Source organism: Brienomyrus brachyistius, chromosome 25 (genome assembly GCF_023856365.1).
Source record: "Brienomyrus brachyistius isolate T26 chromosome 25, BBRACH_0.4, whole genome shotgun sequence".
NCBI lineage: Eukaryota > Metazoa > Chordata > Actinopteri > Osteoglossiformes > Mormyridae > Brienomyrus > Brienomyrus brachyistius.
Window position 1 is genome coordinate 3,385,353 of NC_064557.1, and position 15,191 is coordinate 3,400,543.

The 15,191-nt window shown below is 48.3% G+C and overlaps 1 protein-coding gene across 13 annotated transcripts in view; it reads right to left on the minus strand.

Annotated features, from left to right (window-relative positions):
- The window catches only part of LOC125720706 (multiple PDZ domain protein-like), a 41,639-nt gene continuing 26,448 nt past the window's right edge, over window positions 1-15,191 (minus strand). For 7 of the 13 annotated variants that reach the window (XM_048996465.1, XM_048996471.1, XM_048996460.1 and 4 more), the window contains 22 exons: window positions 14,029-14,127; window positions 12,561-12,656; window positions 12,057-12,234; window positions 11,604-11,714; window positions 10,330-10,410; window positions 9,793-9,897; window positions 9,597-9,668; window positions 8,983-9,157; window positions 8,424-8,620; window positions 8,133-8,224; window positions 7,734-7,809; window positions 6,949-7,029; window positions 6,304-6,448; window positions 5,861-5,997; window positions 5,582-5,665; window positions 4,823-4,995; window positions 4,362-4,509; window positions 4,195-4,281; window positions 2,926-3,054; window positions 1,754-1,833; window positions 1,472-1,573; window positions 1-1,072 (listed from right to left, as the gene is read on the minus strand). In XM_048996465.1, coding sequence (XP_048852422.1) covers window positions 1,489-1,573; window positions 1,754-1,833; window positions 2,926-3,054; window positions 4,195-4,281; window positions 4,362-4,509; window positions 4,823-4,995; window positions 5,582-5,665; window positions 5,861-5,997; window positions 6,304-6,448; window positions 6,949-7,029; window positions 7,734-7,809; window positions 8,133-8,224; window positions 8,424-8,620; window positions 8,983-9,157; window positions 9,597-9,668; window positions 9,793-9,897; window positions 10,330-10,410; window positions 11,604-11,714; window positions 12,057-12,234; window positions 12,561-12,656; window positions 14,029-14,127 — 2,431 coding nt within the window. In that variant the 3' untranslated portion in view covers window positions 1-1,072; window positions 1,472-1,488. The remainder of the gene's footprint in view (window positions 1,073-1,471; window positions 1,574-1,753; window positions 1,834-2,925; window positions 3,055-4,194; window positions 4,282-4,361; window positions 4,510-4,822; window positions 4,996-5,581; window positions 5,666-5,860; window positions 5,998-6,303; window positions 6,449-6,948; window positions 7,030-7,733; window positions 7,810-8,132; window positions 8,225-8,423; window positions 8,621-8,982; window positions 9,158-9,596; window positions 9,669-9,792; window positions 9,898-10,329; window positions 10,411-11,603; window positions 11,715-12,056; window positions 12,235-12,560; window positions 12,657-14,028; window positions 14,128-15,191) is intronic. The other 6 variants (XM_048996469.1, XM_048996466.1, XM_048996467.1 and 3 more) reach the window with 6 other exon arrangements.

Here is a 15,191-nt window from a genome sequence, read left to right on the forward strand (position 1 = left end):
TAAGTCCTTAGAATAATTTATTTACTGTTGGGATTTTCCTCGTCTAAGAATTACACTTGTGAATTTATTGTGTCAGTTACTGTAGCTTGAACATCTGTAAGCCAAGTACACAATTAGTGTAGTTAGTTATTCATGTAAATAAATTTAAATCAGAATAGTTTTACGGAAATTAATAAATGGAACTCATTATGAAAAGACTGTAGAAAATTTGCACTGCACAGACATGCCACAAGATTGATTAAAAATCATGACAGCAGAAGCAAAACCATTATTTTCTGAAGACACTGTCTTTTATCCACCTAAAATAGTGAAACAAACATCAACGTGCCGTTTTCAGTTGAAACTTATTAGTACCGTAAAGGAAACAGTGATAGAAGTACACATTTTTTTCAATAATATGTGAGATCTCTGCTCATAATTTCCAAAATCAACTGTCCACTGTTAGTATTCAACTTTCCAAAATGAAAATATGTATAACTATCTTCTCTTATGGAAAAATCAATGTATACAGTAAATGGGAAATCAAATGAAAAATAAATCTGTCCAACATTTGTACCACACTTAAAATATTATAAACATAATCCACCATTTATATAAAAAATAATGTATAATATATATACAAAGATTAATGTGTATGTGTGTATGTGTGTGTGTGTGTGTATATATATATATATATATATATATATATATATATATATATATATATATTTATATATCAATTTGATGCTATGTGAAAGGCTGTTACTGCGAATGTTATGTGCAGGATGTTGCTGTGAATGTTACGTGCAGGATGTTACTGCGAATGTTACGTGCAGGATGTTACTGCGAATGTTACGTGCAGGATGTTACTGCGAATGTTCTTCACAGCGCAGGTGATGATTCCACTTGTCCTCTGGTGTTTCCCAATGCTGTTCACACCATGGACTGTCTGGCAGGGAGCTGAGAGAGAGTAAAACCGTGGACCCTGCGGACCGGCTTGGGATACACCACTCTGCAGTACCCACAACGGGAGGGTCCCTTTACGCGAAGATTCACAGCCTGATCTCCATGCTTCAGCCTTGAAGGTGACTCCCTGCATGTGAAAATGGACATTTTCAGCTTGATGCTACTTGGGCACATTCACACATTAGAGGATGGATGCCTTCCGAATAAATTCCCAAACAGCCTGGACTGAATGGAACACAAGGCACCTTCAGAGATGAAGGAATCACCACTGTATTCTAACTCGTCGAATTCATTTGCATTTATTTATTTAGAAAATGCTTTTCATCCAAAGCATTAATGTAGGACAGAGAAGTCAGTGGCTACTAGTCCCTGGAGCGTCTGGAGTTAGGGGTCTTGCTCAAGGACTCAACATAAGTCTGCCGATCTTGAGATTTGAACCTAGGACCTTCCGGTCATAGACATAGTGTGTTAACCCCAAAATCACCGAATCGAGAGGCACACCTATCCTTCCCTCTAGTGGCCTTACCTCACTGAACCCTGATTTCACATTAACGGGGACACTGCTGAATATTCCGATGCCAGTCTAGCGTAGTCATAGTCCTTCATCACGGTTTTGTGCTGGGGGGGGCTGTAACGGAGAGATTAAAGAGATCTTTGGGTGAGCATTTTCTGTGTCTGTTAGTAAACAAAAGCTTGTGCTACGTCTGAACCGGGACAAAGGGATCTACTGGTGAGCTGGGCTTCAAAGCGTGACCAGCTGACTGGCGGATATGGGGCCAGATGTGGCTGGGTGTGTGTGAGAGCGCACCGGAGGTCATTCTGGAGAGCGCCCCCACTGTCTGGGAGGCCGGCCACTGCAGGCTCTGGTGAAGATCTCTGGGGGGCCACCTACACAGGCCAAAAGGAAAAACACGATGCAGGAATACAGGAAGACAGGACACCGGCGAGCTCAGCAAGGCCTGAACGTTGAATGTTGGTAATGCGTCTGAAAAACAATTATAACAAGCCCTTAACGCACAGTCTCGAGTCTGTCATCCGTCACACTTCCCATCATTTATTAGTGCCATAAATGCTATTTACATCATGCTCTAAGTGCCATTTATGCGCTGTGAGTGAGATTTACACACACTGAAAGTGCTGTTTACGTGTGACGTGGGTGCAGTTTACGAACTTCCTTAAGTGTAGTTTAGCAAACGTGGCGGACTCTTCCGCTAAGTCAGCTGGGCTGTAGCTCCACAACCCCCCCCCCTCCCCCAATGTGTCGCTGTGAGGCTGACGGCCCCCTTGTAACTCCCCCCCCTCTCTACGTATCCCGTCCCTCGATGCTTATGATCCTATCGCCGATCTGACATTCGAAACGCAGTGGGTATCTCCCCGATGTCAACTGCATTCTAGGCAACATGTTTCTTCATTAGTATAACATCCAGAAGGTGATCAAAACTGAAAATAATTCGGATTATAATAATAAATGCAAATAATCTGTCGAAAAATACTTTAACTAAGTGATCTAAGAAACATTGAAAAACAATGTTAAATTTAAATACATTTCAGGAATTTAATCCATATGCGGGGAATAATTCAAATTCAAATTACGCACAATGTCTTGAACTCGTTCAGTGCTTAAGCTAGCTTGATCTTTTAAGACTGATGTAAAGTTCAGTTCAAAAGTTCACCCCCAAGACTGCTGCTCTGTTTGAAAGATGCAAGGCAGTGAAGTAATTCGTTATTTATGTTCACAGATGGCCTGCCTCTTTGTGGTCTCATTGTCCTCAACAGAACACCCGTGGCAAGATGGGACAATGGTCATCTTGTGCGCCGTCAGCCCGCGAGCTGCGCTGGGTGGGTGGGAGTAGAATCAGGATCCAGCTGCGTGGCCCCCAGCAGCTTGCCGGAAGTCCATCACATGACAGCCTTCTGAGAGGCCTCTGTGTTTGATGCCCGGTGCCATCAAGCAGCTTGGTGTCAAGTTAGCGGACTCACTTTCAGTGCCGGTGACTCCGCCCCTGGGACAGCAGGATGCACAAGAACGGGAACGTCCCCCAGAGGGCCCACTGTTCCCCCAGCAGTTCCAGTTCCCGGAGACTCTGTGTCTTCCCGGAAACAACCAGGCTGAAACACAGGAGACATACACAGAATTCTGATGTAGGTGTTAAATCGATGAACAAATTTCCAAAAGTCACTCAGTTCATTGTTTTGCTTTTGAGATCTCCGTCCTCGTGGATTAACAAAGAACTTTCATTAAGTGTCCAAAACTCAAGTCCATAGAAACAGCACTTACGAAACTATGACGTCCACATATCCTGTGGCCTGAGTTTGGAAATTTGCTCTCCAGTTAAACTATTTGAAAAACATGTTTTTATTAGTTGGAGAAATCAGAACACAAATTCCAACCTTGAAAACTGAAACCGTCTGCATCTCTAGATAGTCTGATGCTGTGGGGAAAGTCGAGGATAACAGTCAAAGATAATAACCGTATCTGCTTATGCAGGACCATACACTTTAGGGGGAGTTTAGCTATGGGGGGTAAATCAGGCTAAGGGGAGTCGCTCAGATTTTAGCCCCTGTTCCTCGGCTCAGCTTGGACCTGTTTGGTCTTTACAACCCCTCAGTATCGGCTGGAAACAGAAGAGTTTCTTGCGATCATCACTTTCCCACTGGCTGTTGAGTGTTCCCTGGAAGCCAGGTTGTCTGTGGACGGTGTATCTAACAGTATCTGACACTCTGTTCTGTGACGGATAAGGCCATAGAGGGGGAGAAGTCAGCTAGTAAACGCTTCATAATGCACAGCAGATTATTTACATGCATTCTAGATAGAAACGACCTAAATGAGATAAAAACGTTTATTCTTGTAATGGCGTATCACTGGTATACACACACAGCCTTATGAAACACTTCACAGGTCAGGGTTGATGTCATGGGGGGGGGGGGTGTTGGTGGGCCATGCTACCCGAAATAAGCCAGTGTGCCCCCCCACCCCCCAAATGAGCCACCCTGCGTCCCAAACACCAACGTCTTTCATTTGTTTATTTATTTTTAATTTTGTTTTTTGTAAAAACAATTGATCCCAGTCCCACTCAGGGGTGTGCCTGTGGATCGTCTGAATATCAAAAATACACCCCCCCACGACTGATAACCGTTACCATCACCAATGCACGCCCCCGTCTCATCTGTTCTGGCACCAGCACAATCTCAGCTGGAGCAGCTAAGGTATCAGATTAAGAATTCATGTACACATATACATTACACTACCTGGCTGCAGAGTGACTGTGACCCCTCAGTGGGGATGTTCCTCACTTTACAACGGGCCACTTGTAGACTTATCGGTCTTGAGCAGCACTGCAAAAAACAGGACAGTGTAAAAAAAAATACCCCCCGCTTGTATCCAGCATTGGTACAACCCAACAGACTGCACTTACCTTCAGCAGGGCAGTCACATACTGCTGCGATGCAGCCCGGACGTCTTCCCCATTCACAGACAGGATTCGGTCCCCCTCCTTCAGCCTGCTGTCGGCCTCAGTGGTGCCGCCCTGCAGGATTTCCGAGATAAATACACCTGGATCGTTCCTGCGGGGGTAGAGGAGCAAAATGAGTGACCGAGCCCTGAAGGGGCGACTATCCAGGAAGACACAAGGCGGCCACACTTTGAGAAAAATTAACATGCATGTAAATTGCAAGACGTGCTGATACGGCCTTTTTGTCAATACCTAGAATGTGTCAAGTCTGAGAGACGGCTAAGGAAGAGATAAATCGGGTATCACAGACCTGACACCTCAGACGAAAAAGCTTTATATTTTAGCAAATTATATGTACGTGTATTTCGCATTGCCTACCGAGGGCAGATGACAAGCAGGCAGATTTCAGGTCAGCCCTGGCATACCTTTTCCCAAGAACTTTGAGGCCCAGTTCCTGGCCTGGCTCCCCCGCTAACTCTAACGTAAAGACGTCCCAGAGGTCCGGCTCTCCACAGCCGGCCTTGTCACGGCGCGGGGTCCGACTCACGACCCCAAGACCTTCTTCGCGAGTACCAGCCCTCGGCTCGATGCTATTCACCTGTTCGGGGGCAGAGGGCGCCATTGTGTCGATTTCATCCTTCTGGGGATGTGTGGACTCTTAATATGTCTGGACCGGTATGAGTTTCACACATGCAGGGTATTTTTTGTTTTCACCGAGGTGTAATTGGTGAAAAGGGATTCATTATGTAGGCATGATCATGTCACATAGCTGTAAGGAACGACATTCCCTAAACGCTCCTTACTCTAACATGCAAAGAGCAGCTAGAGTTCACCAATCTCCCACAAAAAGGTTATGCGTGACGACAGGAAAACAAATCGCTAAATTCATTTCCACATCTGAATGAATAATCGTCATAAGTGTGCCTTTATGCTCATTATTTCCAGCACTGCGGTAAAAATAACGAACAGTAAGCAGGCTTTTGGGGAGCCGTGAAATGCGAGGCACAGTCTCCTGTTTCCCTGCCAGGAAGGACGACCGTTCGTGGCGGAGGGCCAGCGATGAATAGCGAGGGATAATTTACTTGGGTCATGGGGTACTATCCACTGGCAGGGCTAAGCTGCTCTAATTTCCCCTGTCTGGCTGCCCCCATTAGCTGCGAGCGGGTGAACGGCGACCAGGGCACCTCCAGGATCTGGTCCCCGGGATGGAGATGTCCGTCCTTGGTGGCGGCCCCCTCTTCAGAGAGCTCCTGAAAGACGATAACCTCCTGGAAAAGGAGACAGGAAGGTGAGGAATGATCTAACGATCTAATGATCCGGCCTGTATTTCCAGCTATAAGATAGAGAACATTACGGTGGATGATCAACAAGATCGTCTGGCAAATTGGATTATGGCTATTTGACATTGAAAACTTCAAGCGATTTGGTTTGGTCATGTGGCATATGGCCTGCCGAACACTAACCGAAGGAATGTCACTCCCTCCCAAAATGCCGAGGCTGAGATCAGCGTGCCCCGTAGGGACTCCCGTGGTGGTCTCACAGCCAGGAATGATTGGGCGGGACCATAGGTCAGAACTTGGGGCCAGTGGTCTTCCAGAACCTGTGATATATAGTAAACTATTACGCAGCTAGATTACTGAAAAACCTTAATGTTAGCCTAGCTATTGCTAATCTCTAACAACTATGTCTATCATCAAAATGATGCAGGGAGCAGACAATGGTGCTGTTTATATAAAAAAAAACTAAGACAGATGTTTAGAAGATGGATGGATGGATGTTCCTCTCTGGAGTGGTACCTGCATACATTATCATCCCATTTGCATGTTGCTACGAATACGCCATGCTCCTGTGCGGCGGGGTGTAGCGTGACTCTAGCTCCATTTACGCTTGAAGGTGTGGTTCTCACCTCGGTCTGGCGCCAAGGAAACGAGGGCTTTCAGCCCACCGGAGACTCTCCTTCCTGGTTCAGCAGCTGAGGGCAGCAAGTCTGGGTCGTTCACGGAGACGCCTGGCTGTAGCAGCCCGGCCACGTTCCCCGGGAGATTTCCTGCCTGACAGCCGGCAAAAAAAAATCACATAAAAACAGACATCGCCTCAAAGTCTCCCATCTTCCCTCTAGACACCTATAGAAACTAATACAGAGCTGGCCACAAGGACCATGACACACCGAGGAAAGAACGCAATAAAAACCGTCGCAATAGGCAGTCAGACGCAACTTTCATCATCCACAGCCTGGATCCCCAGATTTAACCCGGCTGTCCTGCAAAGAATGGCCAATTAATTTATGCGTGTTTCTTCAGAAAACTGGAAGAAACCAAAAAGGACATTGCTCCACTATTCACAAAACATACGGTCACCTTACATACTATTAGTATTAATCTTATTAGTAGTAGTATTATTAGTATTATTACTGCCTATGCTGCTGGCTTTGTAAGGGGACGGTAACGCAGGGAGCTGCACGGCCCGCTGAGTGTCAGCCCACCCTCTGTTTTGGTGGCACCAGCGGTGACCGGCAGACAGAAAGGACACAGGCCTTTTTTTCTGCCGTTACCGTTACTCGTTCCTCCCCGGTCAGACTCCCGATAAGCAGCCCGCTCGCCTCACCAGCATCAGTCACTAGGCCACCAGGATCCTGACCAAGAAACAAAACAATAAGATTAACGGGGGAATTTCGGATCTCACACGCACAGATCCTGCACTTCTTCCTATATACTGACTTCCACATCTGACCAAAGACAAGGAACGCAGCTAAGCTGACTTCACCAGGAGTCACGTTAGTAATTTATATCACGATGCATCATATCCACTGTCACCTGACTCATGACCGCAGTAGAGGGAGGGAGAGTTGGGGGTGATTCCAAGGGCCCTTGAATTACAGGGACTCTTAAAAATTTGAAACATGATTGGCTTGGTCTGGCTTAGAAACCCAGATATGATATGCTTTCATGGGGGGCAAAATTTTCTAACGGCACCCCTGACCTGAATGTGTGTTAACAGGTTTGCAAAACAGAAACAGATCGCATTTACTGCCTACTTCGGGCGGGATCATGCGATAGACACACGTCAACATCTACTGCAGACATTACAGGCTGAATAAAGTCCAGCTAGGGAAAGGCAAAATGCAAAGTATTTCAATAAAACTACAATAAGTCTCCTTCCTGTAAATAGTTCGCAAGGAGAGAATGACAGAAGGGTTTTGTTATATTTTAAGGTATGAATTAAGAATTGCAACCTAGGATGTAGTCTTATACAGAACTGGACAGAAGTCTAGACATCACAGTTTGGTTTGTAGGTCATATACATGAAACGGTCAAAGGGGCAGTTGGCAGCAGTCACCTCTGGTTCTGCGCCCAGCACGTCTCTGCATTTCTTCACAGCTCCCACAGCCATCTGGTCAAAGGCGTCTATGTTCCTGTTGAGGTGGCATCGTGTACGTGAGTCGCAGCCAAACCTCTCTTAATTTGAGCTGCGTATAGCTCAGCAAACGAGAAACCATCCCTTTGTGGATCCCTACATTGCTCAGGGTTGCGGCTGGGGTCAAACTGAGCTTACGGACGTTGTAGCAGGAGCACTGGGGCTGCGGTGTGGATGTTAGAGACAGAGTGACACGCAGCACAAACTGATGGCAGCTTGATGGGAATGAAGCCCCACAGTATGAAGGGCACTACTGCCCTCTGTTGGTAGGAAAGGGTAGTGCATACTGTAATAATACAAACCAGTTTACAGAGCTCCTACCTTATAAAAATGATGTTGACCCTTGACGGTGCACTTTCGATAACGGTGGAGGCATCCTTGTGACTGCAGCCATAAAGAATCTGGCCGTTTATCTAATCGCGCCAAGAGAGAAGTGAGGAATGGCATTTAAAACGCACAAAGAACAGCGTTATTTAGCACTCTGCGTTTATTCGAGTCCTGCCGGCTGAAGAGGCCCCACCCACTTGTCAGGGAATGGCACAGATGGGACTGAGCACGCTCTATTCTACCCATCTCCACTCTCATTGGAATCCCACCGTAATGGACCCCCACCTCCAACAGTTCGTCCCCCACCAGGATGTGGCCGTCCTTGCCAGCAGCCCCACGAGGGTCAACACTTTCCACGAAGACTCCGGTAGCAGAGCAGCCCCTGCTGGCAGCCAGGGTCAGCCCCAAGCCCGTCGTGCCCAGCTCCAGCTCGACCATGTGCAGCGCCTCCAACAGGCCCCCGTACCGGCGATCGAGTGTCCCTAAAACGGCACACAGGATAGTCGGCTGCCTGTATATGACAAACTAACAGCACACGCAACAGGGGCACCTGTGCAGGCCGAACGGAACACTGACCAACTGCAAGAGTCCGGCTTCTGAATTCATTCACCCGACACGTTCGGTTAACTGTTAGGAACACGACTACACGGAAAGCTAGCTGAGGTGAGGGAGATGATCAACTTTAATCTGCAGTTTAACAAACACACAGCAGGTAGATAACAATATGTTGAGTGTTTGTACCAGTTTCATCACAGGGGGGTAGTCATCTCAGGCAGGATGCCACCTAGTGGCGTACTGGGAAACTGTAAACAGAGATGGGAGGGTAGTAATGATGGAGTCGTACCCCAGCTGTAGCCAAAGCCGTCCTCTTTCCCCACAGAGCTGAATGGCAGCGGTGGTCTCTCTGGAACATCTTGCACCATATCTGTGTCTGTCTCGCCAACATGGGGCATCTGGGGCAGTTCCAGGGGTGGGTAAGCAGGCAAGGGAGTCTTCACCATGTCCCTGTGTGCTGACAGCTGGGGCAGTAAGGAGAAACCAGCTATACTGGCAGACTAATTACAACTGATGGGCAAAACTGGACAAAATTTGGAACAATTCTGCCTATCTGCTCCAGGGGGCGCTATCCTGGAACACTTTTAGCCACCATGTGGTGCTAGCAAAACTGTATAATCACATGATTATATAATCATATAATGTTTGTTATTAATATATATTAAAGCTGTGATATCTTGTTCATTTAAAGTGCTATGAATGCAATGTTTTAAGACTGGTTAAGGTATATTTATACGCTGCTTATAAATATTCTATGAATGCATTATGAAGGTGAACTAATTGTTCTACGAATGCATTATAAAGGCATTATGAAGGTGCAGTTAATGTAAATCGTTACCCAATGTTATATAATTCATAACAGGAAATACAAACATGCAGATCTGACACTGATGCCCCACGAACCTTAAATGGGGCGGGAGTGAAGGTCTTAGCTGGGGGGAGGCGAGAGAACGTCCTGCACTGGATGCTGGACTCCTACGGTAACAAAAATAAAATCATCCAAGAGGACACTGTCTTTAATAACAGTATTAATGTGGCACCATTAAACATCTGAGTAATGAACAGGGACACAGGAAGAAGATGCATCTACTACCCTTACCGTGCGATTATAGCTTGGGTTTAATCCATCGACTTCTTCCTCTTCACTGACATCTACGGCGGGTGGCTGCTTGAAGCATTTCAGCAAGTTACACAAGTATTTCTTCTTAAATGGAACATATTTAAAGGGAATTAACCGAATAGAAGACAACAGTAAAGATCAGATCACTTAGGTTTATGTCTAACGTTATTTCTAAATAACAGTGTTTATCAGTGTTAGTTGGTATGACACGGTGTTGGCATTATAATTAAGGACTTTCATTCACGCGCCACGTCTTCAGTAACACACAAACAATCTTGAATTTCAGGATAGCGCGTGGATGTTTCTTGCCTTCATTTGACAATCGCGATTGACGTGCGCCGTGTGACAGTCATGAAGGAGGTTGTTGTGAAGGGATCTGATTTACTAGAGGAGCCTTAAAGTGCTAGTGTCAATTTAACAGTGCAAGTGTTTGTACAGAGACCACGGCAACACTATTGGTGCTGAACCAACACCTGCATTGCCAGGAGGAGGGGAAATGCATGGCGAGCGCCTGACCTCTGGAGGAGCAGGGGTTCGGCAAGGCGAGGGCGGGTCAGGGCCTGGACACGGGTTCGACTGCAAAAAGGGCAAAGGCGGCTTCCACGAGCAACACAGAACATCCAATTTAGAGGATAAGCAGGCGATAGGATAGAAAGAGAATTCAACAAGGATCTGCTTGTGGAAACATCCATTACTCAATAAGCATAGAGCTGCATAGATATAGAGCTGTTAACATCAGTTTAATGTTTATGACAATGCTTTACGTAAACTCACAGTTAAATTATTTAATTCATTATTATAACATGACTTTTCATTGGTACATGATAGTTTTAAGTTTTAAGAATTTTTTTTTCATCTTGGGTAACATCATAAATGATTATATTGATTCAGATTACAGATTAAATTAACATATTTCTTCTTGCCGGGTCCTTAAATTAAAGCATGTCAAAATATGCACAACTACACATAATGTTTATACATGTGGATAAATGTGTAATTTCAAACATTTGACAGACTGCAGTGAAGATTTCAGTCTGAAGGTGAAATTAAATACCCCAAACCATTATACATCCCAAACCATGAAAGTATGCCTTGACAAAGGAGCCGGTGATTAGTGAATTAAGGCGAATAAAAGCATTAGATCATGCTGATATGTACACATCTCAGTGCCTAGTGGGTCGGAAGAGGCCTACAAAACAAGAACTGAAGGATCTGTATAATGTGGATCAGTGCTGGACAAATCATAATTGAATTTTACACTTATTTATATACATTAAGAACACGACTGTCCACTTGAATGTAAATGGCTGCTATCTGATTAACTCTAAACTGGGTGATAATAGGTTAGCTTAATAACAGATACAGGATGCATAAGGGATTTACACCCATGACTGATGAACAGAGGATTTAACATTGTGGGGGTTTTGCGCTCCACTCCGTAAACTGGGGGGGGGGCTGAGGGACTAGACGACAGCGGACAGCGTGAGCTATTACGCGAGCATGAAGAAAGGGGTCAGTAGAGAGCCGTAATGTGTGTCACGTGACCCCAAGAGTGTCCATTATTACATCATTAAACCTGAGAGCAGGCCTGCGCTCCTTTCACATCTGCTGCTCGCTTCGCCTTTTTTACACTCCGGCAGAGTCCGAGGTGAGTTATTCCGCTCTTATCTTACGACATTCATCAACAGGCGACGGCAGTAAGCGAAGGATCCGTGCTGCTAATTCCGATTAGCATCGCCAAGCTAGGGAAGCCAGCGCCTCCGTCCAGGGCGGCCGACACCGGGACCTACCGGAGCCCCCTGGGCCACGCTCTGTACCAGGAACACCACGGGGTCCCCGGCCCTGCGAATGGCCTCCACCGCCTCCTTGTGACTGGCGCTGCGTAGATCCCTCCCTCCCACCTGAAGCATAAACAGAAGAGTGCTCTTAAATACTCGAGTCTGTCGGCACTATCAGGGACAGAACCAGCAGAGTGACAGAAACTCACTATTGCACCCTGGGTAATATTTCAGCATTAGCGGGACGATAATTACATGGCAGGGCTAGAAAGCTTTACGCTAGCCCGTGACCCTCCCAGTAATTAGCTCAAGGTTGCTATAAGCGATGTTGGAAGGGTAAGCAAAATAAACAAGAGGGAATTACGCTGCTGATTTAATTTGGCACCAGAGTTATTAAGTAAGTAGTGGACTGCAATAGGAATGAGTCGTCCCAGGCGGACAGCGCTCCCCCCCCCCCAGTGCTACCTCCAGGATCATATCCCCGTCCTTCAGGGTCCCACTTCTGCCCGCAGGACTGTCCTCCAGGACATGCTTGATGAAGATGCCCCGCATGACCCCGCCGTTGCTGAGACGCCTGCCCATCCCACGGCCGCCAACGATGCTGATGCCCAGGGATTTGCCCGCCTCCCTGCACAGCTTCACCCTTGGGGAGGTTATCCGTCAGGTACCAGGGGGATAAGCAAGGGGTGGGGTCTCGAACCCCAGCTGAAAGTTGATTGGCCCCCAGAGTGTTCCCTCCCCTGTCACTCATCGAATCAAGACATATCATTGGCTAATGATAAGGTTGGATCCTCTGTTAGATTTATGGCCAGTCTTATGCCCCCTACCTTAAAAAATGCTGGAATCACTAGACTGAGTTAAAAAAAAGACAGATCTTTAGTGATAGCAGCATATTTGTTGGATAATCGGTGAAGCATGGCTGGCTGTAGCTGACTTAAGGCGGCCCAGTTAGCCAGCGGATGTGCTTACGTCCTGAGCTGGTTCCAGTCGAGCTGGGCCGTGTCTGACTGATGGCCGTTCTCTCCCCCGCCTTCTTCCTGCTCTGAAATCTGAAGGACATGCTCACTGAGGAGGCAGAGCAGAAAGCAGAAAACCTCAGATTGACCCAGCAGATACATCACAGTAAAACTACTGTCAACAGTACCTGTAAACCACGTATATATCACTACCACTCACTCTGGTGAACTGAAACATTAGACATCATCGCTTCCAGTTGTTCCCCACTTAAACCTAGTAAACGAAATTAGCATTTGATTTTGTTACTCGGTTCGTTATAAAGCAAATAAGAAAGAGAGCTCTTTTACAGACTCATTTATCAATTTCTATCCACCGTATATATACACCTTCAACTAAAAACAAATCATTACCTTGCAGATCTAAATGTGATACAAACATACTTTTTTTTTCCCCCATGCACGTACATAAACATTGCTGACTTTACAGAAAGCAGTTTTCCACCCAGGCCAGCGGTTATACCAGGTCCAAGCCAAAAAAAAGAATAATTAAATTTAAAAAGCAACAAGAAATTCACCCAAAACGAAGGAAGGAGAACAGCTAGATAGATATTTCCGATTGTGGGCCCAGTGGGGTGAGATGTGGTGCCGTAAATGCAATGTGTACAAATTAAAATGCGAGTTGCATTTCTCAGTGGCCATGTGGGGCTTCTCATGGGGGAGGGGGGGGGTTCTCATGAATATATTTTGGCCCTAAAAGATAATAATGGGCTATCATTTTGATGAGTGATTGTGGCAAAACATGGCAGGATTTTTAAGATGCCTCTTCGTGCATGTGCAGCACCTATATTTACTATCAGAGTGATCCGGTACAGCTCATGTTTACAGTCCCGTGAGAAATGCTGAAACCCTGCGAATTATCAGATGAACACGGCAAAACAAGTAAAAGTCCTTCGTGTTTTTTGGGCTACGGCATTAAACCCCAACAGAACCTCTGCACTGAGTACATTCTGTTTTGATTGCAAGCAACATTCATTTGTAGCCTGTTAACCCTTTCCTCTCACCGTTTCTACGCCAATTCCGTATCTAAGCACTTAAATCTGATATGTACTTTCAGTTTCTCCCTTTGAGAAGATTTATATACGAATAAACTGCAAAGGAATTCAATGTGAGTCTGACAATGAACTTTTTTTCACTCAGAATAGCTCTTTTGGGTTTATATATGTGTTTATATTGTGTACCTGTCTTATCAGGGTGACAATTTTTTGTTGAGATGTGTCCAGACGTGGAAAGACTGTTATGCTTCCGTCTTTCCTTCACCTCCCCCTTAACTGATCGTGCACTATTGTAGTGACTCACCGCGGCCAATCAGTCACCACCCGTCCAGCAAACAGTCAGAGGTATAAACCTGCAGGGTTTCTCATAACTATCTGCCGGTCCGGCTTTTTGAATGGAGGAAAATCGCCACGGCGACTGTCGCTCACCACGTGAGGGGAGATGCGTCGTCCGTAGCGTCGGCCGCCTGTCGCTGGGGCAGCCCGGCTCTGTAAGTCTCCAAGAACTCCGCTGGTACGTAGGTTAAGCTGGGGATACAGGTGACGCAGACCTCGCATTGAGAGAACCAGCAGCCTGCCCGTGCTACGCCACCGCGTGTCTCCCCCGGGCTACGCCACCGCGTGTCACCCCCGGGCTACGCCACCTCGTGTCTCCCCCGGGCTACGCCACCGCGTGTCACCCCCGGGCTACGCCACCGCGTGTCACCCCCGGGCTACGCCACCGCGTGTCTCCCCCGGGCTACGCCACCGCGTGTCTCCCCCGGGCTACGCCACCGCGTGTCACCCAAGGGCTACGCCACCGCGTGTCTCCCCCGGGCTACGCCACCGCGTGTCACCCAAGGGCTACGCCACCGCGTGTCACCCCCGGGCTACGCCACCGCGTGTCTCCCCCGGGCTACGCCACCTCGTGTCACCCAAGGGCTACGCCACCGCGTGTCTTCCCCGGGCTACGCCACCGCGTGTCACCCAAGGGCTACGCCACCGCGTGTCACCCCCGGGCTACGCCACCGCGTGTCACCCAAGGGCTACGCCACCGCGTGTCTCCCCCGGGCTACGCCACCGCGTGTCTCCCCCGGGCTACGCCACCGCGTGTCACCCCCGGGCTACGCCACCGCGTGTCACCCAAGGGCTACGCCACCGCGTGCCTCCCCCGGGCTACGCCACCGCGCGTCACCCAAGGGCTACGCCACCGCGTGCCTCCCCCGGGCTACGCCACCGCGTGTCACCCCCGGGCTACGCCACCGCGTGTCACCCCCGGGCTACGCCACCGCGTGCCTCCCCCGGGCTACGCCACCGCGCGTCACCCCCGGGCTACGCCACCGCGCGTCACCCCCGGGCTACGCCACCGCGCGTCTCCCCCGGGCTACGCCACCGCGCGCCTCCCCCGGGCTACGCCACCGCGCGTCACCCCCGGGCTACGCCACCGCGCGTCACCCCCGGGCTACGCCACCGCGCGCCTCCCCCGGGCTACGCCACCGCGCGCCTCCCCCGGGCTACGCCACCGCGCGTCTCCCCCGGGCTACGCCACCGCGCGTCACCCCCGGGCTACGCCACCGCGCGCCTCCCCCGGGCTACGCCACCGCGCGCCTCCC